Source organism: Mesoplodon mirus (assembly GCF_964341445.2).
Source record: "Mesoplodon mirus genome assembly, chromosome: 12".
Taxonomy (NCBI): Eukaryota; Metazoa; Chordata; class Mammalia; order Artiodactyla; family Ziphiidae; genus Mesoplodon; species Mesoplodon mirus.
Window position 1 is genome coordinate 103,700,179 of NC_138988.1, and position 24,453 is coordinate 103,724,631.

Genomic DNA, 24,453 nt, shown 5'->3' on the forward strand with positions numbered 1-24,453 from the left:
GTCCATGTAGTCGTGAGTGGGGGAACCGCTGAGGACGGCAGTCTTTCTGAGGAGTTAAATCCATTATCTTATAGGTAAGAGGGCGCCAAGGAAGAATTGTGAAGCAGGGAGAGTAATACGATTGGGTTTGTTTTCAAAAAGATCACTCTGGCAGCAGTACGGAAGCTGGATGGGAAGCCAGACCAAGAAAGTGACCCAAGGAGAGAGAAAAGGGCCTCAGTATGATAAAAATAAACTCATTATACTAGGCAGACGTTTTAAAATCTTTCCCATAACCTCATGTGTCTTACTCAGGAATTGGCTAACAGCAACAGGCGTTATTTTTAGCGTTTAAAATACTCGCATCTCCTAGAACCACCCGGCACGCAATCCGTTAACAATAAGATAATCATCTAATGTAGCACAGCTAAAGGACACTTACCCTCTCTGTTACTTTATCAACTTCTATGTACATGAAGTTGAGGTTTTGATCAAAATGTTGGTCTTTAAATACGCCTTTCCGAATCATCTGGCAATAAAACAGAACAGGTGGATTTTGAGCTCTTAGACATTGGTAGTCTGGTCTACCGATGACCCAATACACAAGTCACACAAGTGTTCCTGTTTAGTCTCTCTGGGTTTGCTTCCTTATTTGAGAATGATCTCCGATTCCTTGTTCTCAAGAGAATAACACTTTTGGAAAAGCTCATACAAATGCTGTACCTAAGAGTACTTAACAACATGAAATTATATTTTCCCGGGCAGTGACTTAAACCAATTACAATAAATATCATGTTGTGCTCTCACTACTCAAAACTAAGACTAAGCAAAGACTTACATCAGTGGCTCTTAGGAAGAATATTACACAACTGGGGCCTTCTCTCTTGGCAGTTAAGAAACCTAACGACATTTAAAAAATTAGGTTCTAACAGCCCTAAAGTGATAGCAGGCCAGGCCTCGTTAAAACAAGTACCAACATAGCTAATTGCTGTGTATCTCAGTCTAAACGAGTCCAACGTAACAGAACTTGGACAGAACTTAAAAAACATAATGGCTTCTGACCTATAGGGAGAAAAATCTGTAAATCTCTCAAAGTCAGCACATAAGCTGAAATCATAAAAGCCTAAGATACGGTCTTTAGGCATTTTTATAAATGCCTATAAAGTTCCTGATTTGTGTTAATCAAACAAACTAATATTACAGCTCAAGCATTAAGGGTGAGTTTCAGGTTAAAAGATGTCATGTGCCCGTGTGAGTGTTCTCGGTACCTTCTCCCTCTCCCAAGCAGCTTCCAACCTCTATGAACGGACTGCCGTCAAGCCCCCGCCGCTCACTCTCTGATGACCGAGTCCTTCCTCCACCATCTGTCTACCTGGACCTGCATCTTTTCTCACTGCAGCTGTTACCAGTACAGGTGCGCTCCCAGGAACCCTGCTGCTGCTCTGCCCATCACCGAGTGACAACCAGTGGAAGAAGGGAAGGACAGAGCTGTGAGAAGAGCCGCATGTATCCTCTCTCCCTCAATTCCAATTCTACCTTCAACTACAGGCCCCACACTTCTGCTTAATTCAGGAGAGTAAAGAAAAGCACAAAGACAGATTTTAGACAGGAAAAGGGAAATGGGCTCCTCTTATTCTCTCTTGACAGCTCTTGGCTGATTAGAACCACTAATTTAAACACCAGAAATGAAAAAGAGCTAAAGAATCAGAGTAGCCATGTACCTGCCTCTCAGAAATTGTTTTATAACCACTAGAGATGAGTGTCAGCAACCCACGAATCTATCGGAAGGTACCACTGAGACCTTGGAAACAAGCTCACACTAACATCCTACCTTATTTGGCATCTTTCCTTTGAGATCCATGGCGAGCTTCAACATATGGTTATTGGTTTTGCCAGGAAATAAAATCTTTCCAGTATAGAGTTCATACAAGGTGCAGCCTACAGACCACATATCTATACCATAGTCATAGCTTTTACCTATAACTGAAAACATAATACAAGTTTTAACGTATGATGATAAAAACAGTCAACTACTGTTTACTTCCATTAACAGGGGAATCAATTTAGCTCGGACTATGCAACCACGATCTGAGTACCTCGCTTTCACATTAGTTTCATATTCTTTCCCACTAATTCTTAATAGGGACTCTTAAACTTAGAAACCTAAACAAATGAGGGCGTGGGGACGGAAGTGAAGACGCCTTGGGTGGAGGGGCTCACCAGCCTCAGCCGAGGCAAAAGGAGGGGGAACACAGGTCCCAGACAATCCACAAAGGTGACAGCCAGACCCTGAGGAAGTAAGAGCAGTCTCCCAAAGCCGAGGGCTTTCCACACCTGCCACAACTACGGTCATCCCACCTGAGGAGGATGAACTGGCTACGGTTCCCTTCCTCATGAATGACTCAAGCAGCTGCTGCAGCGTGATGGAAAACAGTGCTTAGACAGTCAGCATGCCGCTCCCACTGCACACGACGGCCCAGGTCGAAGAGCGTTGGAAGAAACTTACTGATTTCAGGAGCGCGATAAAATCTACTGACAAGGTAAGGCGTTATGTCATTATCCGCAACATGTGAAGCCGACCCGAAGTCGCAGAGCTTTAAAATAGTTTTTGATTCATTAACCTGCAAAACATTTTACAATTGAAGTTTAACTCACGCCAGGAGAAATTAAGACACATGATCAGATTAAAAAAACTGGCTCTGAGAAGTTATTCCCAATACTGAGAACAAAGTCACTCACTTGAAAATTCCTTTTCTAATTATTTTATAATTCAATTTCCTAATTATTAAGAGCTCTCAAATATTTGATCATAAATTAGTAAAAGAACTTTCTTCAGTGAGGAAATAAGAGATAATACCAAGTAAATTTAACCAAAGCTATTTAGAAAGGGTGGAATAGTAACAGAAAGCACTGAAGCAAAGCATCTTCTAAAAACCCCCAGGAAACCCGAACCAATCAAGTTACTGCCTAAAGGAACACGAAGACGGTCACTGAGAAGAAATCAGACTTAGATTAACTTACAACTGACTTAAGTTAACTTTCGTTTGCCAGAAAACTACGATGGCAATGAAAGCAGAAGAATGATTCAGATTCAATTTGGACAAAAAGAATAAAAACATTCTTCATCCGCAGCTGCTAGACCATCCCAAATTTAGCACTCACTTCGAGTCTAAAAAATACTAAATCCCTTAAATGTAAAGAAAGTATTAGTCAGGAAAAGGTTAAATATATTTGGCAAGACGGATAAACACGAACACCGTATCAATCATTTGTCTCTTTTCTCCTCTGTAAGTACTTCCACATACACAGTGACAGTGACATCTGCTGAGAGGCCAGAGGTCCCATGGCCGCTGCCACTCATGAGTCAGAGAATGTTCAGGGTTAACAAGTGAAGGTAATTCACATGCCAGAGCCCCTTCCCCCCTTCAAAAGAGACACACACAAATTCCGAGTTGGGACTTGAACTTGGCCTACTGTTCCCACCCCAAAGAAACGTAACACTTTAAATAAGCAGCCCTGGGCAGTCTCTCCTGGGATATCATAAAGCCTGGTCAGTGCTACAGACTGGTCCACTACAGACGACATCCATGGAATTAAGATAATACAGGAAAAGTACTTTTAAAGTTTTTAAATGTAAACTGCATCCAGCCACTTAAGGGTGCAGCTGCAGTAACCAGAGAAAACCCCGGGGCCACTTTAAAATCTGAGTCTGTCAGGGGAATGCTCGGGCTGGGTGAACTGCCCTCAGCAACAGGGACCCACACCCGGGCACTTCCCTCCACTCGCCCGCGGGGAACGCAGCACTTCTGCCGGACTGACGGCTGAAATCCTGGGCTAAAAGCTTTGGATTTTCATTAACAAACAGCGCCACGTGGTTGCAGATGTCTATTTGTTCCTTTCTCAGGAAGAAGGGCAAACTGTCTGAAATCCATGAGGAAACCTATACTAGTTTAGCACTAACTCAGAGAAAAATGAAGTTTTAAAAACAAGAGCTTCTGAGATGCTAACAAATGTCTTATTACTTAACCTCCATGCTGGTTACACAGATGTTCAGTGCATAATAACCTTTACCTTATACACAGTTTATACGTTCTTTGATATGGATGGTGTATTTCACAATTCAAAAAAGAGAAAGAGAAAAATTGAGGTAAAAATCAACTATGCAGTGGACTATGCAAGCCTACAGCTGATACTGCACCTACCAGTTCACTGGAATTACTCAGCCACTCTAACCTCAAGTAACAGCAGAGACGCAGCACCTTCCTTTTAAACTCAGACCAAACGTACAAAATGGAACGCCTCATTAATGTGGCGGTCTGGAAGGAGATATTTTAAGATATTAAAAAAGAAGAGAAAGGGAAATCTGAACTAAGAGCTAAGATACTGACAAGGAGTCCAAAACAAACTGTAACAGGATCGTATCTTTCTTAAAACATGTGGAACATGTTATGGGCAGACGAGCTAGAATCCCCCAGCTGTGAACACGCCCCCCGACTCTGACAGCATGACAGAGAAGGGGCTGGGGAGGAAAGGGGCGCACACACACCAATCACTCCACTGTGATGAGATGTGTTTCTAAGTTTCAAAAACATAAACACTGGGAAATGTGCATCTACCACACCAGAAGGCACGAGCTAGGAGAGGTCAAGACTGGGGAAGTCTCCCTTCCATACAAGGCCCAAGAACAACCGAGCTTTCCTGGGTGTGGCCGCCAGAAGCCACAGCTTCTAAAGCATAAAGAATTAATGAAAAAGAATTATTCCTGGACACCCTAAACTCAACCCCATGCATCTGCTTCAGAGAGGGTAACTCCCTTAAACGTCCCTCGCTCTGTCAGTCTATAAGACTAGAGAACAAAGGACTGTGAACACTCCTTATTTCAGAACAGCAACACTGAAGCATTCTTCCAGGTACCCGAGGAAGCCCATCGTTACTACATCAAAGCATTCTTGGGGTCTGTGTGCCCTCATCAAAGCCATCAATCAACAGGAAAAAACTGGGACAGCAGCCTACTTCCTCTCTCTTCATACTTTACTATAAAATTTCATGGCCCAATTTCTAGAAAAGTAAAAACTGGGAAAGTCATTTGTAATGGGTAATGCACTGAATTATTCTTCAAAGATGTCATTTCTAGAACACACCGGTAATCACATTATAGTAGAAGTTATATGGATGTACAAGGCAGCCTGATCGTTTGACTTACCAAGATATTGTCTGGCTTGATATCTGCATGGAGGATATTGCATCTTTTAAGGAGTTTTAGTGCCAAGAACAACTGCTGACTATAGGATCGCACAGCCTTAATATGAAGGCCAACATCCTTACCATATTTTTTTAGCACCTCTCGTAAATTCATACTTTTAGGAAAGAAAAAAACAAATAAAATTAGGGGTTAAAATGCAAAATGGAAATTAAGAAAGGCAAAACCATTTTCAAGCATAAAGTAAAATCAAGTTCAAAGCATGAATTACAATGAAAACACTGTTCAAGAAGCCCCTCCCACGGCCCAAACGTTTGATAAATTATCCTACATTGAAATGACAGCACATGAAACTGTGTGTCCACAACACAATTTTCAAAATGAAGAGAAGGGAAGGTATGCAGTGCTAAAATGCCTACTGATTTGGAATGGGCTTCCACTTGAAAGCATAAACGTGAAGCCACAGTGTTGAAGGTGGACGTCATATTCCTACTCTGCTATTCCCATTTCTTTTCACTGTGGCTTAATCCTTTCCTGAAGTATTTAATTTTCAGAGAACTCTCTGCTGAGCTGAAGGCCACACGAGGTGAGCGTGTGACACATGGTACACAGCCAATCGCTGTTTACACGTTAACAGCTGTCAAGAGGCTAGCTCTTCACCAACAGTTAAAAAACAAAACCCAGAGCCAACTGGAAAAAACACATCAAATACCCGGAAAATTTATCACGGCATTTATCTGAACTGAGGCTGGCAAAGGTGAAGAAGCTGAGTTTTCAGGGTAATGTACAGGTTTTGACACTGTACCTCAGAGGCTCAAACACGAGGCAGAGATGCTGTTTGTGATAAAAGTGTCTGAAGAGTCGCAAACAATGAAATTTGTCATCAGGATCAGCATCGTTCAGTTTTTTTAAGAATTCTAATTCTTTTAAACCAGTTTTTTGCCTGAAATGAAAAAGAAAATTAGGTCAAAATTGGATACATCAACAATTTAGGAAAACTATGCAAACAATAAATGCTGGAGAGGGCGTGGAGAAAAGGGAACCCTCTTGCACTGTTGGTGGGAATGTAAATTGATACAGCCACTATGGAGAACAGTATGGGAGGTTCCTTAAAAAACTAAAAATAGAACCTACCATATGACCCAGCAATCCCACTACTGGGCACATACCCTGAGAAAACCATAATTCAAAAGGACACATGCACCCCAATGTTCACTGCAGCACTATTTACAATAGCCAGGTCATGGAAGCAACCTAAATGTCCAGGGACAGATGAATGGATACAGAAGATGTGGCGCATAAATACAATAGAGCATTACTCAGCCATAAAAAGAAACGAAATTGAGTTATTTGTAGAGACGTGGATGGACCCAGAGACTGTCATACAGAGTGAAGCAAGTCAGAAAGAGAAAAACAAATATCATATGTTAACGCATATACGTGGAATCTAGAAAAATGGTACAGACAAACCGGTTTGCAAGGCAGAAATAGAGACACAGATATCGAGAACAAACGTATGGACACCCGGGGGTAAAGCCAGGGTGGGTAGGGGGGTGGGATGAATTGGGAGATTGGTATTGACATATATGCCCTACTATGTATAAAACAGATAATTAATAAGAATCTGCTGTATAGCACAGAGAACTCCACTTCGTTGTACAGTAGAAACTAAGACAGCACTGTAAAACAACTATACCCCAATTTAAAAAAAAAAGAATTTAGGAAAACTAAATAATATGTATTTATTTAGTGATGTGTTTAGTCTGTTTTTTTTTAAGTACTAATAATAGAACTGCTGAGGAATACAAGTCTCTGTATCATTCACACAATACTTTACTCTTAGCCAAATACTGTTTTCATGGAGTTAATTTCCAAAATAATCAATGAACAAAACAGAAACATCGAGGAATAAACCCACCTTGCTTGAACAGAAATAAATCTTGCACATTTTATCTCAAGATGTCTTGATGTAAATATTATCCTCCGAAATTCTAGTTATAATTTGTCAATAGGCTACATTTTAAAATTAGTGTCTATAATACAGGAGCTGGGGACTTGCATCAAATGAACTTTCTAAGCCTAAGACTTCAGTATAAACCTAAACACTTCTTTCCTGCATTTCCAAACCAGTGCCAAGTTGACTTTAATGCTAGCTCAGTGTGTGGCATAGATTATGCATTAAAGCACACGGGCATGGCAATCACCTCCTTGCTCATAAAGAGAGGAGGCAACAGACAGAGATACAAGTAATTCCCAGAACTATCTGATTTTACACCTTTTGCAGGCCACCATATGCTCAGTGACAGCTAATCAATCTGACCTTTTGATTTCTCACCTTTCGTCTTGAGTTTAAGCTATTCACAGCAAAGGATGGTCGTAAGACAAGCGGTAGATGGAAGGAGTCTGAGCTGACATCAGTGCACAAAGCAAGTGCTGAAATGCACTGAAATGAATTAAATACAATCAGCCTACGGTTCTAGTGCTTCACACAGAACAACACGTGACTATCAATTAAATACCCAGCGCTGCTCTGTTGTTCTATAAGCCCGATACCTGTCCTACACAGACTGTGGGCACCATTTGGAAACAGGCTCATCTGCGAACACCCGCGCTGGTGAAGGTCTTGTTCTGCCTCCTGAACTCACATGAGCTCGTTGTTCCTGATGATCTTCACGGCCACCTCCTGGTTGGCCCTCGCATTATCCCTGGCTCGGACCACGTTACTGAACACGCCTTGACCCGTGTAGCCATACACGTTATAACGCTTATCCAGGACTTCACCTATGTTCACACCTAAAAAGGTAAGCTGAAAGATTAGAATCCTGACCATAATAGATCACTGAACAAAACTGTGAGATACACATCATAAAAGTCGAAAAGTAGGATACACAGTGCAGTCACTTAAAAACTGTGTCAAATCTCTGCTGTGTGCTTGGCTTCCTGGACACCACGGAGACTCAAGGCCTCGCCCCCATCGTGACCCTCCTGCAGAACGTGGTTCAAGTTGCCGGCTGCCAACCACTGCAGGAAGACTTCCTGCTCTCCTAGCAACTGCTGACAATCCTAACACTGAGGAGGGAAGAACGGTGCTCGCTGCAGGGTTTCCAACTGTAGTCTGTGTGACTGGCACCCGTTCCCTCTGGAGGATGATCTCATGGCTGAAAATAACTTTGAACAGATTTAAGCTGCACATCAAGTCTCCACCTCACTTCAAGTTGTGATGCTTCTGGGTTGTAACATGGGTTCATGAAGCTGCTAGATGGGCCACCCTTCTGAAGTGACGGCACTGTGATGTGACTTTCAGAGTCCTCCCAAGTGTGAAGGCATTAGGCCACATACTTGTACAAGATGTTACAATGAACTCTAAAATTAATAAGAACTGTACTGAAAAGGAACATGTATAACTGAGTCACTCGCCATACACGTGAAACTATCACGTTAACAACTATACTCCAATAGAAAATAAAAAGTGAAAAAAAAAAAGAACTGTGAACTTACGATAATAGCCTTCTGCATCAGTCCAGTTATCCCTGAGGTTGGGATTCTCTTTGAAATCTTTTCCAATGCCAGCAGCCCGCAGACGTGCACTCTGAAATTAAGGCAGCAACATGAGCTATTTAGCCACCAAACAGGCAGACATTTAAAGCACTTCCTTTAAAAGAAAAACAGGTAGAACCAGCTAAAATTTGATAACATTTTATGCCAACTTAAATAAACTCTTACTATGACTTATATAAATGCAACACAGCAGAAACATGATTATCTAAGTCTCTTGAATCACAATAATGCTCAAGAAAAAAATAACAAGTTATCTTCACATTTCTTTTACTGCCCCAGTCACGTAACACCCCCTCCCTGTCTCCTCCCATCTATGGATGAAATGTCACTGGCTGCGCGAGAAGATGAGTTTAAGAATATCTGGTACTTCTGAGGAGTCTTCACTACACATCGCTCACATCACTCTCCATGATACCCAGAAAGCCCTTCAACATCATCCAGGTGGACGATGGGTGCCAATACTTTAACTGGCTCAAAATCACTTCACGCTCTCTTAACCCATCTGTCTTGCGTGTTCCTGTAGCAGCACACCACAGACAGGACATGTTTCTTAAGCCAATCACCGGTGCCTTCAGGGTCCTAGACGGACATCACTGCTTATCCTAGTCCATTTTTATCTCCCTGTTACATGTTCATCTCTCCCACCTCCCTTCACCAAAGCCTCTGTATTTCTCACGTTCTTTTAAATTTATGATGGAAATGGCCTGCTACTTTTGAGACCATTTTTCAAGAAAATCTTTCCAAGAAAAACCACTGATAAAATGGCTAACGGTACAAAACTTCTTAACCCACTCCTTATAACATTTCCAACTCTTCCGTGACTTCTATTAGGCTCCAAACCCTTAAGTTCCCAATCGCCTGCAATGTAGAGGCCCAAAGTGGACTCTAGGCCTGAAAATTACTGACATCACCTGGTCTCCCCTAACTACAGCACACATACACAGAGGCTTGTGAATCCAAGAAGCAAGCTGTTTAAAAAGAAAATAACTACACATCTAAGTCATTTGGTATATTTAAATTTTATGAAGCCCTCAGATTGTTCTGCTGTACTTGTTTTAAAATTTGATTTAATTTCAGACAGAGAAAAGTTGCCAAACTAGTATAAAGAGATTCTAGATACACTTCACCCAGACTTTCCAAATGTTAGCATTAATTTGCTTTATCCTTCTCTCTCTATATATATATACCACTGAAATACGTATTTGTTATATACCGTTTTCTGATTAACAGTTGTGTTATGACTTAAAATTACTCACGTCAAAATACGCAGCAAACATATCATCAGATTCTGTAAACATATCGGGTGCCAACAGCTTCTTCTGAGATGAACCTTAATGGAAATTAGCATTAATATTTGAAAAATGAAGAGATACAAATCGAAACACAAATAATAAATCAATGGAAAATCACTAACAGCAATTCAAACTTTGTTTTCCTCTTGCACATCCGTTTTTCACCAATACCCAACTTAAAATCACTTTGTAACACTAAGACATATAAAGCTATCCACTTTTTACTGAGAATGCACTTCAGAAAGTTGAAAGACCTAATATCGATACTTCCACTAACGTTGAATTAATATGCTAATAACTAAGCAACGATTAGGTATTACAAAGGAAGTTCCTCTCTAAACTGCAATTAGCACCCTGCATTATGAATACAGATCTACGTATTTCTCTCCTAAAATGCCTAATGACCCCATTAAAACACTGGGCAAAAAAATAAATGTAAGGAAAAAAAGAATGCAACAGCTTTAATCATATGAACACATGCCCGATCTCATATGCCCATCTCAAACGCAAATTAAAATCACAATGAAATACCATCCTATGAGACTGGCTAAAAATCTAAAAGTGTGACAACATTCTGTTAACAAGGCCCTGGATAAAAAGCCCTCAGACATTGCTCGTGGGATGGCAAAACTGTATAACCTTTACAGAGGGGAATCTGGAAGTATACAGCAAAATAACATATTTATTCAGACCCAGAAATCCCACATCTAAGAAACCATTCCGAAGACACAGTAACAAGCAGAAAAAAACGACTTAATGCACAACGCTGTTATCATTAATGCTCCAATCAACAGCCAAACATCTACCATTAGAAGACTAACTGAATAAACTATGGCACACTCACCACACTGGAGTAATATGCAGCTGTAAAAAGGAATGGAGGTCATTTCATACAGCTGAGTATGTATAATATTTTGTGTGCATATGTAGATAAAATATAAATACATGCATATATGAAAGACGTTTTAATGATTTTTTAAAAACTCAAAATATTCCTAAAAATCAAAAGCAAATGGGGCTTCCCTGGTGGCACAGTGGTTGAGAGTCCGCCAGCCGATGCAGGGGACACGGATTCGTGTCCCGGTCCGGGAAGACCCCACATGCCGCGGAGCGGCTGGGCCTGTGAGCCATGGCCGCTGAGCCTGCGCGTCCGGAGCCTGTGCTCCGCAACGGGAGAGGCCACAACAGTGAGAGGCCCGCGTACCGCAAATGAAAATAAGCCTAAACCAAATCAAACTGGTGGTATAACCGTAAAGAGGAGAACTATTTCAAAAAACTTTAAAAAAACACAGGTTTGTATACATCTTGAAATATATCCTAAGGACAAAACCATTACATCTTCAAACTGCATTCAGTACATTTAATACTGACAATCGCAGTGATAACTCTGCGTATGCAAGTTTCAAAATAACCTAAGTAACTGTGTTTATTAGGAACCAAGTTTTTCTGCTGTAAAAGAGAGAAATACAAAGTCAAGAAAGTTAATAAAAACCCTGTAATCTCCAATTTGAATTTGGCAAATCAGTATGAACTCCTCCTTTCCAAAAATGTAGGTATTTCCTAGTTTGGTCCACGGAAAAGGCCCATCAGTAATGGGCATCCCTAAGTGCCCTGTAGTCTCCAAGTGGCATTTTCTACTAAGTGGAACCAAGGATCCCTGGAATAATAACTGATTCTGCTCTGGGGCAAGATACACACAAGATGAGCCTATGATGTCTTACTGCCTTGGAACAGGAGTCAGCAAACTAGAGATTGGGCCGAATTTGGCCCCTTGCTTGTTCCTGTGTGGCCCTGACACGTGAGCACCACGTGAACTTGAGTGCATCAAGCGTTTTGGGAACGTGGCCATGCTCATCCATCTGTGCTGGCCCAGACGCTCTGTACCACGAGAGCACAGCTCAGTAGTTGGACCAGAGAAAAATGTCTAAAATAATTACAAAAGCCTAAAATATTGGATATTTTACAGAAAGCCCCTGTCCCAGAAAGTAAAACAGTCATGTTAAATAAATACTGCAGGGTTTGCCTCAAAAAGACACCAGAAACCCATTTAAAAGGGGCTCCCTCCTCGGGTGAAGAGAGAACAATCTAAGCTTCAAAAAGAAAAATGGCAGCAGTGGATCCAAACAGAGCATGACACCAAATAATAAAAATCCAACAAAATAACCAAAATCTCACGGGTCACCTCTGGAGGTTGCTAGGGCACCAACTCTATGCTATGCTAAAAACTGGTCAATAAGCGAAAATAATGAAGCATTTCACCTGCCTTTCCTGTACGAACTATATTTTGGGGTAACCAAAGAATGGAAGCCTCTTCTTTTACAGAATTAGAGCTAATAATTCAAAAAGAATGATAGAGATTTTAAAAATCACCACTTTGGAAACCCTGCCGCCCCCAGTGAAATAATGGATCTAAGCAGGGACCATCATGGCTGCTAAAAGCATGAGGCGAACAGCTGAACAGAAACTTCAGTGGAATATCTTACCTAAACACACCACCTCAGTGTCAATAAAAACAGGACACAGCCACACCACACCTTACGTGCCACCAGATGTGATATAAAAGTACATACCGCCAGTTAATGAAACATTCTTGCCAAAAAAATTAAACCGACACCTATTCAAGTCTCCAACACTAACTACTAGTTTTCAAGGAATACGTAGGAGAGAGGAAATAAATGACACAAGAATGTGGCCAGACAAAATCAGAGTAGAAAAGTTCACAGGACACAGGCCCTAGCACCTTCACAAGGGGGGCATCGGGGGGCGGGGGACAGACCACACCACAATGAGAAATCTATTAAAAAAGAGACTTCAGAGATGTATACCCCAAACATAATGTGTATCTTATTTGGATTCTGACTCAAACCAACCAACTTTAGACATCAGACATTTAAAAATTATCAACTTTATCAAGTGTAAATAATGTTTTTTAAAAGGTCCTTATCCAGCAGATACAAACTAAAGTATTCCCAGGTGAAATCAAATCATGGCTGGGATTTGCCTGAAAATAGCCTAGCAAGCCAAACCGAAGGTGGTGAACATGCGTGTGGGGTTCAGGGCGACACTCAGGTCACGCCTACAGGGAAAAGTCACTGAGGCGCACGGGACCCTGCCATCCTCTGCAGTTTGCAGAAGCAGCATTCCTAGTCCCCCTCCCATCCCCATCCCCAGATAACCTCTCTCCTTATGAAGTAACAGGGCTGCAAATTCAGAGAAAAGCATGGTCGAAACAAAACTGTAACTGACTCACCATTATTCTGTTCAACCGTCATGAGATTATGCTTGGCTTTGACCGAGGCCTCAAACGTATCAACGTTCTCCCGTTCGTACTCCTTGACGTCGGCAGCTACCCTTTCCAGAATGTCCTCAGGAGAGGGAGAGCGGGTGCGAGTGCTGCTCTGGGGGCTGCTGGGCTCAGACGGCACGGACATGTTGCTGTCCTCAGCAAGGTATTTGTATTTCTGCGGTAACGACACAGAGTATTACTGTCACAACATCTGGTGCTAAGAGGGCCTGAACTGAAAAGTTAAGTGTCAAGTAATGCTAAAAAAGTTTTAAAGGTATTGAAGTCTTAACTGAATTAGATCCACAATCCCTTATATATAATTCCAAATCCACAAAACTCTGAAAGCCTTTCTATGTTTGGTGCACGTTCATTAGGTGGCAAAATCTGCGCTGCAGAGATGTGACGTTCTAACAGTCTCACCTTCCCCAGGGTGAACGTGATACGCCTCACTCACTGCAAAACTCTCCTAGTGGCTGATAATGGGGTGCTGTGCTAGACCCCATTGATGGGGCAAAGGAATATACATATATGCACCATATTACCTTTCTAAAATTCACATATTTCTGAGTTCTGAAGCACATCTGGCCCCAAAGGTTGGAGATAAGGGATTGTGGACCTGGGTAAGAACAAAAAAAGATTCAACCAAGTCTTTAGGGATATCAGTTTAATAACAGTTTCATCAGTGCCCCACAAAGGTAAGTTTCCCCTGGAATTCTAGTTATGCCCTATGTACACACGTGATTCAAATTCTTTCCCTCACTCTGAAATGCTGTGGCTGCTCTGTTTACACAAGCTGCTACGACTGTCCTTTCCCTGTCTGCTGTCCTCCTAACAGCACCCAAGCATGTTTCGTATCTTCCAGAATTCTTCCTCTCAGCTCCATTACTCACCCCCATCACGTGACGGTGAGAGAAGGTGCTTTACAGGGACCACCATCCTCCAAGGTTGGAGTGGCCAGGCCTCACCTCAGGATGGCAGGGAGAACCGGCAGCCCTCCCAGGCAGCTCACCTTACCATTAGGCCTGAGTTTGACACCCTTTCCCACCCAATCCCTGCACCGCTCGGCGCTCAAGGAGTCTTACAATTATTGAGATGTTCCATTTAAACACTCACATCTGCATTAGAAAATGTGCCACTTTATTAGGCATTAAAAAATCTTTTCCACATATTAACAGGCTATTTATAAGTTTGAGCTAAAGGAAATTCCTCCAATTTATACTCACTTGGGAGGGTTTTCTTGTTCATCAACTTAAAGAAAAAAAAAGAAAGCAAACCCCGTATTTTGTCCTATAGAAGAGGTTTATATCAGAATCCCATGTATAACAAGAAAGATTAACTGTTTCAGTTTTATTAAGGAACCACCTTCCTGTCAAGACCTATTCAACTGCTTCTACCGTCACTGCACTGTCAAAGTAAAGCTCCTTAATTTTGTTAAAATAGTGGTGAAGGAGTGTTGATCAAAACGTTACTGAAACCACGTACCTGAACAATGGCCTGCCTTTGTATTCTTCTCTGTTCTATCAAGGCTTCTTCATCTTCCTCCTCAACATCAAAGTCTTCAAGGCTTAGAAAAAATTACACACACCCCCGTGTAATTAACTTCAAACATACTTAGAGACTCCAAAAGCATTACGTTTATACATGGAAAAAAATAAAAGCTGGAAAATGTAGGTCATCAGTACATTTGAGCAAAACTCTTAAGCCACCCCACTCTATCCTTGCTTTTAAACTATCGTGGTTTGGGATCCTGGCAAGTAATTTAGCCCTCTACGTCTCATTTTTCTCCTCACCTGTTTCATAGCACAAAGACTGGGAACAAAAGAAAGATGCCTAAGTTTAAAGGTCATCACTAGCTGTGCCTTGTAGTAAAGTCATTTCATCTCTGCAGCCCTCGTTTCCACACCTATACAACAAGAGGGGGGCTGGGACACACAAGTAAACTGCTACCTTTTCTGGGTCACAGAAGCCTTTGAAAGCTATAGATCCTTTCCCCACCCAAAATACACAGGTAGACATTTGCACACAGTCTGAAGGGAAAGTGGCTCTACCTGCAAACACTGCCCCGACCGGTTCAGATGGTCCCCCAAGAACCCTGCACTCTTCATGATCGCTCCTAGCGCAGCCTTTTCTACGACCTGCTGGATGTTCACTGCAGAGGTGTAAGCGACCTGCGCTCTGAAGGTATCAGGTCTGCGCAGGACACTTTCCCTCCACTCAGCCCTCTTCTCTCCCAGCTCCAACCAGGCCTCCTCAGCTCAAGGGCTGCTAACACTAGGACAGTTCTGGGCGGTGGGGCGTGTCCTACACACTGGAGGATGCAGAACGGTGTCCCTGGCCTCCCGCTACTAGATGACAACTAAACAGGTCTTTAGACATCGCCAAAACATCCCTGGGAGGCAGATCTCCCCCCGCTGAGAACCACTGCTCTAAATTCGTCTCACTTATTTTTGAGATGTGCCATTTAGACAACAAAGTTTGCATTAAAAAAATTTCCCCACTATTTTATTAGGCACTGAATATTTCTGCATTTTCCACACTGTAACAGGCATAGCAAGTGTGTATCATTTACACAAAATGGAAAGTCTAAACTTAGTAAAAAAAATCCCCCACCAAAGCTGGTAACTGAGATTGGCAGGATACCTCTATGGTTCCTAATGAAAATATAGAAGGAAAGGCTCGTGATAAAGTGACGGCCCATATTCACTCCAGCCAAACCAAAATTCAGACAACCATGACCTCTGTCACATAACCTATAAAAGCTGCACAGAAGATGAACTTAAATTCAGGGTCAAATTAATGTATTTGCTTAAAATATTCAGATGGCAATTAAAGATTTCCGAGTCAAACAGTGTTTCTCTGATCTGGAAAAAGGAAATTATAGGAAAGTTCCGTTCTTACTTGTCATCAGATGAAGATTCCTGCTCCACTTTCATTCCTTCAGACAGACTTCCCTTAAATTTATCTTCCTTTACTTTGCTTCGGCTCCTACGTCTACGACCACCCCGGGACCGAGACCGCCTCCTCAGGCGTGATCTGCTCCTTCGACCTCTGTCCCTGTTTGAGAAGATGACGACATATTGTAAAGGTCAATTAAAGTTGAGGAGGCTGTGAGTTTGCTGGGCGTAGGGGTAGTACAGGGACTCTCTGCATCTTTCAAAAGCTCAGCTCTGTTGTGAATCCAAAAGCGTTCTAAAAGTCAAGTCTTTAAAAACAGTTAAAATTTTAAAACAAAATTAACACACCATCAATAAGATTCGGATACCCAGCCTAAACTGACGACAACTAAACCACAGCTACTCTTCTTACCAACTACAAAGGGGCGCGAGGGAACTGTCGGGGCGGTGGGAATGCTCTGTACCTGGATGATGACAGCTGTGTGACCACACATCTGTCGAAACTCACAACTTTACAACAAAAAGGGTGAATTTTACTTTACGTAAATAACATGTCTTGATGAACTTGATTTTTTAAAAGATCACTGCTGAATAAAGTACAGGAAAGACAAAGGTGACAGAAATTCTAAGTCTAATTAATATGGCCCTCAGACATTGTTATAAATGCCCTGTTAACCAAACAGAAAGTGACATCAGAGTTCAAGTATGAAGGTGGAAGTCTGTGCGAGAAAGTGCTGTGGGACTCCCAACAGAAAAGGCTGTGAGTCTACAAAGGGCTGATAAACTATGTTCACGTCACATCTGACCATGTTTACCTCAGGTTTCTTCTGAAACCTTACTAAAACAACATTAAAAGGAACAATGACAAAATAAAACCCTCAGTCAAAGACAATGTGAAGAGATGTGACAACAGATACCAATAAAAGCTTGAAACATGCAAACTGGACAGAAAAGCAGTAGCAGACCCAATCTAAATCTTAGTCCAAGAGGGACATACAAGGTAAATAAGAAACAAGTCAGTGCCTGCCACAAAGCCCCAGAAAGTCTCAAGATCTGGAGACACTGTATCCTCTGAAGGATGGAGTACAAGGGGAAACCTAAAGAGAATTGGTTGGAATCCTTTAGGAACAGCTTGACTTGCTATATTCCCCTTTCTGACTCAGTGGAGAATGCCACTGGCCGCCCCTCCCCACACGACCGCAGGAAACTTAATATTCACTTTACAGAGAGGTAGTGGTGGTTGTGAAAACTGGCCCACGGTACTGGAAGGCACTGCATGGGGAAGAGAAGGGTTAAGGGGGGACCCACATTATTTAGGACCGGAACTCTACTGGCAGCCACGTCTTACTCTCTAGCAGATGAGGAGATTCTGGAAAACTCACGAGCCCAAAAGGAAAGATCTACAGTCACTGATATGCTAATCCGCCACCAATGCACAAGTTCCAGGTTGTCAGAATGGAAGAAAGCATCCATTTAGCGTTCTAAACCAGAAGAGAAAAATAAATAAATAAATAACAAGTATGTAAATAGTCATTTGCGACTTTCCTGGCGGTCCAGTGGTTAGGATTCTGTACTTCCATGTCAGAGGGCCCAAGTTCCACCCCTGGTCAGGGACCTAAGATCCTGCTCTCATGGAGAGGATAGGCAGATGAATCAGAATAGGCAGCAAGGAAGGATCCACCTGATCAAGGAAAGTCCTCAAATGAAAAGGCAAACAAGCAGCAAAAGAAATCTGGGTAGAAACAATATATAGGCAAGAGAAGAAAACTATAAAGAACAAAAGCTCCACAAAATAAACTCATTATCACCTTTGACATAAAGATGCTACTTCCATAAAATGAAGGTAAAATGTTATTAAAAAATAAACAGCCAACAAGGTCTTGGAAATTAAAAAAATTATGAGTGTGCAGAAGGGAGAAAAACCAAAATCAACAGAAAGGTAAGAAGGCAGATTGAGAAAGCTTCTCAAGACTGAAAGTAGAACAAAAGGACAAACATAAAAGATGAGAAAGAGCACATTCACAGAAAGAGAGACAAAATGCAAAGGCAGAGACTTGTACCAGATGAAGGAACAAGATAAAACTCCAGAAAAACAACTAAATGAAGTAGAGATAGGCAACCATCCAGAAAAAGAATTCTGAATTATGACAAGTGAAGATGATCCAGGACGTGGGAAAAAGAATGGAGGCAAAGATCGAGAAGATGCAAGAAATGTTTAACAAAGACCTAGAAGAATTAAAGAACAAACAAACAGAGATGAACAATACAATAACTGAAATGAAAAATACACTAGAAGGAATCAACAGCAGAATAACTGAGGCATAACAACGGATAAGTGACATGGAAGACAGAATGGTGGAATTCACTGCTGTGGAACAGAATAAAGAAAAAAGAATGAAAAGAAATGAAGACAGCCTAAGAGACCTCTGGGATAACATTAAACACAACAACATTTGCATTATAGGGGTCCCAGAAGGAGGAGAGAGAGAGAAAGGACCCGAGAAAATATCTGAAGAGATTATAGTCAAAAACTTCCCTAACGTGGGAAAGGAAATAGCCACCCAAGTCCAGGAAGCACAGAGTCCCAGGCAGGATAAACCCAAGGAGAAACAAACATTATTGAAAGCAACAAGGGAAAAACGACAACATACAAGGGAACTCCCATAAGGTTAACAGCTGATTTCTCAGCAGAAACTCTACAAGCCAGAAGGGAGTAGCACGATATATTCAAAGTGATGAAAGGGAAGAACCTACAACCAAGATTACTCTGTCCAGCAAAGATCTCATTCAGATCCTATGGAGAAAACAAAAGCTTTACAGACAAGCAAAAGCTAAGAGAATTCAGCACCACCAAACCAGCTCTACAACAAATGCTAAAGGAACTTCTCTAAGTGGGAAACACAAGAGAAGAAAAGGACCTACAAAAACAAACCCATAACAATTAAGAAAAAGGTAATAGGAAGACAAATATCGATAATTACCTTAAGCGTGAATGGATTAAATGCTCCCACCAAAAGACACAGGCTCACTGAATGGATACAAAAACAAGACCCATATATATATGCTGTCTGCAAGAGACCCACTTCAGACCTAGGGACACAAACAGACTGAAAGTGAGGGGATGGAAAAAGATACTCTATGCAAATGGAAATCAAACGAAAGCTGGAGTAGCAATACTCGTATCAGATAAAATAGACTTTAAAATAAAGAATGTTACAAGAGACAAGGAAGGACACTACATAATGGTCAAGGGATCACTCCGAGAAAACAATTATAAATATACATGCATCCAAGAAAGGAGCACCTCAATATATAAGGCAACTGTTAAGAGCTATAAAAGAGGAAGTGGACAGTAACAATAATAGTGGGGGAGTTTAACACCTCACTTACACCAATGGACACATCATTCAGACAGAAAATTAATAAGGAAACACAAACTTTAAATGACCCAATAGACCAGATAGATTTAATTGATATTTAAAGGACATTCCATCCCAAAACAGCAGATTACACTTTCTTCTCAAGTGCACACAGAACATTCTCCAGGATTGATCACAGCTTGGGTCACAAATCAAACCTCGGTAAATTTAAGAAAACTGAAATCACATCAAGCATCATTCCGACCACAATGCTATGAGACTAGAAATCAATTACAGGGAAAAAAACGTAAAAAACACAAACACACAGAGGGTAAACAATACGGTACTAAACGACCAAGAGATCACTGAATAAATCAAAGAGGAAATCAAAAAATACTTGGAGACTAATTACAATGAAAACACGACAATCCAAAATCTATGGGATACAGCAAAAGCAGTTCTAAGAGGGAAGTTTACAGCAATACAAGCCTACCTCAAGAAACAAGAAAAATCTCAAATAAACAATCTAACCTTAAACAGAAAGGAACTAGAGCAAGAAGAACAAACAAAACCCAAAGTTAGCAGAAGGAGAGAAATCATAAAGATCAGAGCAGACATAAATGAAATAGAAACAAAGAAAACAATAGCAAAGATCAGTAAAACTAAAAGCTGGTTCTTTGAGAAGATAAACAAAATTGATAAACCATTAGCCAGACTCATCAAGAAAAAGAGGAAGAGGACTCAAATCAATAAAATTAGAAATGAAAAAGGAGAAGTTACAACGGACACCACAGAAATACAAAGCATCCTAAGAGACAACTCTATGCCAATAAAATGGACAACCTGGAAGAAATGGGCAAATTCTTAGAAAGGTATAACCTTCTGAGACTGAACTAGGAAGAAATAGAAAATATGAACAGACCAATCACAAGTAATGAAATTGAAACTGTGATTAAAAATCTTCCAACAAACAGAAGTCCAGGACCAGATGGCTTCACAGGTGAATTCTATCAAACATTTAGAGAAGACCTAACACCCATCCTTCTCAAACTTCCAAAAAATTGCAGAGGAAGGAACACTCCCGAACTCATTCTATGAGGCTACTATCACCCTGATACCAAAACCAGACAAAGAAACTACAAAAAGAAAATTACAGACCAATATCACTGATGAACATAGATGCAAAAATCCTCAACAAAATACTAGCAAACGGAATCCAACAACACATTAAAAGGATCATACACCATGATCAAGTGGGATTTATCCCAGGGATGAAAGAATTCTTCAATATACGCAAATCAATCAATGTGATACACCATACTAACAAACTGAAGGAGAAAAACCATATGATCATCTCAATAGATGCAGAAAAAGCTTTTGACAAAATTCAACATGCATTTATGATAAAAACTCTCCAGAAAGTGGGCATAGAGGGAACAAACCTCAATATAATAAAGGCCATATATGACAAACCCACAGCAAACATCATTCTCAATAGTGAAAAACTGAAAGCATTTCCTCTAAGACCAGTAACAAGACAAAGGATGTCCACTCTCGCCACTGTTATTCAACATAGTTTTGGAAGTCCTAGCCACGGCAATCAGAGAAGAACAAGAAATAAAAGGAATACAAATTGGAAAAGAAGAAGTAAAATTGTCACTGTCTGCAGATGACATGATACTAAACACAGATAATCCTAAAGATGCCACCAGAAAACTACTAGAGCTAATCAATGAATTTGGTAAAGCTGCAGGATACAAAATTAATGCACTGAAATCTCTTGCATTCCTATACACTAACAACAAAATATCAGAAAGAGAAATTAAGGAAACAATTCCATTCACCATTGCAACAAAAAGAATAAAATACCTAGGAATAAACCTACCTAAGGAGATAAAAGACCTGTACTCAGAAAACTGTAAGACACTGATGAAAGAAATCAAAGATGACACAAACAGATGGAGAGATATACCATGTTCTTGGACTGGAAGAATCAATATTATGAAAATTTCTACATTACCCAAAGCAATCTACAGATTCAATGCAATCCCTATCAAATTACCAGTGGCACTTTTTACAGAACTAGAACAAAAAAATCTTAAAATCTACATGGAGACACGAAAGACCCCAAATAGCCAAAGCAGTCTTGAGGGGAAAAAAACGGAGGTGGAGGAATCAGACTACATTACAAAGCTACAGTAATCAAGACAATGTGGTACTGGCACAGAAACAGAAATATAGATCAATGGAACAGGATAGAAAGCCCAGAGATAAACTGACACACCTATGGTGAACTAATCAATGGCAAAGGAGGCAAGGATATACAATGGAGAAAAGACAGTCTCTTCAATAAGTGGTGCTGGACAGCTACATGTAAAAGAATGAATTTAGAACACTCCCTAACACCATACACAAAAATAGACTCAAAATGGATTAGAGATCTAAATGTAAGACCAGACACTATAAAACTCTTAGAGGAAAATATAAGCAAAACACTCTTTGACATAAATCACAGCAAGATCTTTTTTGATCCACCTCCTAGAGTAATGGGAATAAAACCAAAAATAAACAAATGGGACCTAATGAAACTTAAAAGCTTTTGCACAGCAAAGGAAACCATAAACAAAACGAAAAGACAACCCTCAGAATGGGAGAAAATATTTGCAAACTAATCAACAGACAAGGGGTTAATCTCCAAAATATATAAAAAGCTCATGCAGCTCAATATTGGAAAAACAAACAACCCAATCCAAAAATGGGCAGAAGACCTAAACAGACATTTCTCCAAAGACATACAGATGGCCAAGAAGCACATGAAAAGCTGCTCAACATCACTAATTATTAGAGAAATGCAAATCAAAACTACAATAAGATATCACCTCACACCAGTTAGAATGGGTGTCATCAGAAAATCTACAAACAACAAATGCTGGAGAGCGTGTGGAGAAAAGGGAACCCTCTTGCACTGTTGGTGGGAATGTAAATTAATACAGTCACTATGGAGAAGAGTATGGAGGTTCCTTAAAAAACTAAGAATAGAACTACCATATGATCCAGCAATCCCACTACTGGGCATATACCTAAGAAAACCATAATTCAAAAAGACACATGCACCCCCATGTTCATTGCAGCAGTACTTACAATAGCCAGGTCATGGAAGCAACCTAAATGTCCATTGACAGACGAATGGATAAAGAAGATGTGGTACATATATACAATGGAATATTACTCAGCCATAGAAAAGAACAAAATTGGGTCATTTGTAGAGACGTGGATGGATCTAGAGACTGTCATACAGAGTGAAGTAAGTCAGAAAGAGAAAAACAAATATCGTATATTAACACATATATGTGGAACCTAGAAAAATGGTACAGATGAACTGGTCTGCAGGGCAGAAATAGAGACACATACGTAGAGAACAAACGTATGGACACCAAGGGGGGAAAGCGGTGGGGGGCAGTGGTGGTGGAGTTTGGGAATGACATATAAGAACTTGCTGTATAAAAATAAAATTAAGTTTAAAAAAATGATGAGAGAGGGGGAAGTCAGTGTAACAATTTATAAGGTCTAACTGGAAAAAAACCAGAAAATAATGGGGAAGCAAACAAAAACATGAGAAAATTTCCCAGTACAGGCAGCCATAATCTTCCTGCTTTAAAGGGCCTACCTAGTGCCCAGCAAAATAAATGGAAAGAAGGAGCTGCTCATCAAGGCATTATTACAGTGAAATTTTGGAACACAGGACATTTCTTATAAAAAGAGAGAAAAAAGCAAATCCTATAAAGAAACGCCCACTTATCAGAGGAGGACTTCTGAATAGCAATAAAGGAAGCTAGAAATCAGTGGAATAACAATTTAAAAATTCTTAAGAAAATGATCTCAAACTAGAATTCTATTCCTTGATAAATCAGCAATGGGAATAACAGGCATTTTTTAGAGACACAGGTCCCCAAAATTGTCCTTTCTGTTCACTTTCCTCAAAAAGCTATTGGAGATGCATTAGCAAATGAGGTAAAGCAAGAAACTGGATACAGGAAATGGAATCACAATGTCAGAGAAGAACAAGGGCCTCTGGAAAAGGGAAGCAAATCCTATGCAAACTACCATCAGCTTGGAGCCAGAAGGCTGGGAGCATGAGAGTCCTCTCTTCCCCTCTCCCACCAACTGCTTGCTCTGGAATGAACGGTGTGTATACGATCACAATGATTACATTAACCTCGACCATGTCCATCTGCAAGAAATGTGATGAAACTGGGCAGAACAGAAACGTGTGAGGAACAGTATTAAAAAAACTAATGAAACCAATACATATGGCAATAACTTAAAAAAATTTAGACAAACACACTGTCAAGGCATTTCCACTTCTGAGAATCTAGTACACAAAAACATTCAGAGGGCTCCCCTGGTGGCGCAGTGGTTGAGAGTCCGCCTGCCGATGCAAGAGACATGGGTTCGTGCCCCAGTCCGGGAAGATCCCACATGCCGTGGAGCGGCTGGGCCCGTGAGCCATGGCCGCTGAGCCTGCACGTCCGGAGCCTGTGCTCCACAACGGGAGAGGCAACAACAGTGAGAGGCCCATGTACCGCAAAAAAAAAAAAAAAAAAAAAAAAAAAAAAAAAATCAAAGATACATACATAAAGACTGGTTTCTACTGCTGTGAGTTAAAAGAGATCTTCACCCAAAGAGTCCTTCACGTCTACTGAGGACATCGTCTCCAAGTCGTGTTCTTAAGAGGACCAAATACAAGTTCATAGAAAAATAAATACAGAGCTGCAACTATGGAATGACAGGATACTTATTACTCTGTGATCTAGCCTGCTAGTTAAAAGAAAAATCATAAGCCTAGCTCATTTAGTATTTCTCTCTTCAAAACAGAAGAAAAAAA

General features: G+C 40.7%; 1 protein-coding gene across 13 annotated transcripts in view; it reads right to left on the bottom strand.

The window, feature by feature from the left end:
* The window catches only part of PRP4K (pre-mRNA processing factor kinase PRP4K), a 40,707-nt gene that overhangs the window by 4,866 nt on the left and 11,388 nt on the right, over nt 1-24,453 (bottom strand). For all 13 annotated transcript variants that reach the window (XR_014295632.1, XR_014295633.1, XR_014295634.1 and 10 more), the window contains exons 4-14: nt 16,214-16,369; nt 14,798-14,879; nt 13,280-13,490; nt 9,994-10,067; nt 8,678-8,768; nt 7,825-7,972; nt 5,985-6,122; nt 5,183-5,336; nt 2,486-2,600; nt 1,811-1,962; nt 422-508 (exon numbers count right to left, since the gene is read on the bottom strand). Coding sequence is in view for 1 of the 13 variants with exons in the window: in XM_082639677.1 (XP_082495803.1) it covers nt 422-508; nt 1,811-1,962; nt 2,486-2,600; nt 5,183-5,336; nt 5,985-6,122; nt 7,825-7,972; nt 8,678-8,768; nt 9,994-10,067; nt 13,280-13,490; nt 14,798-14,879; nt 16,214-16,369 (1,408 nt within the window). In the remaining 12 variants the exon portion in view is untranslated. The remainder of the gene's footprint in view (nt 1-421; nt 509-1,810; nt 1,963-2,485; nt 2,601-5,182; nt 5,337-5,984; nt 6,123-7,824; nt 7,973-8,677; nt 8,769-9,993; nt 10,068-13,279; nt 13,491-14,797; nt 14,880-16,213; nt 16,370-24,453) is intronic.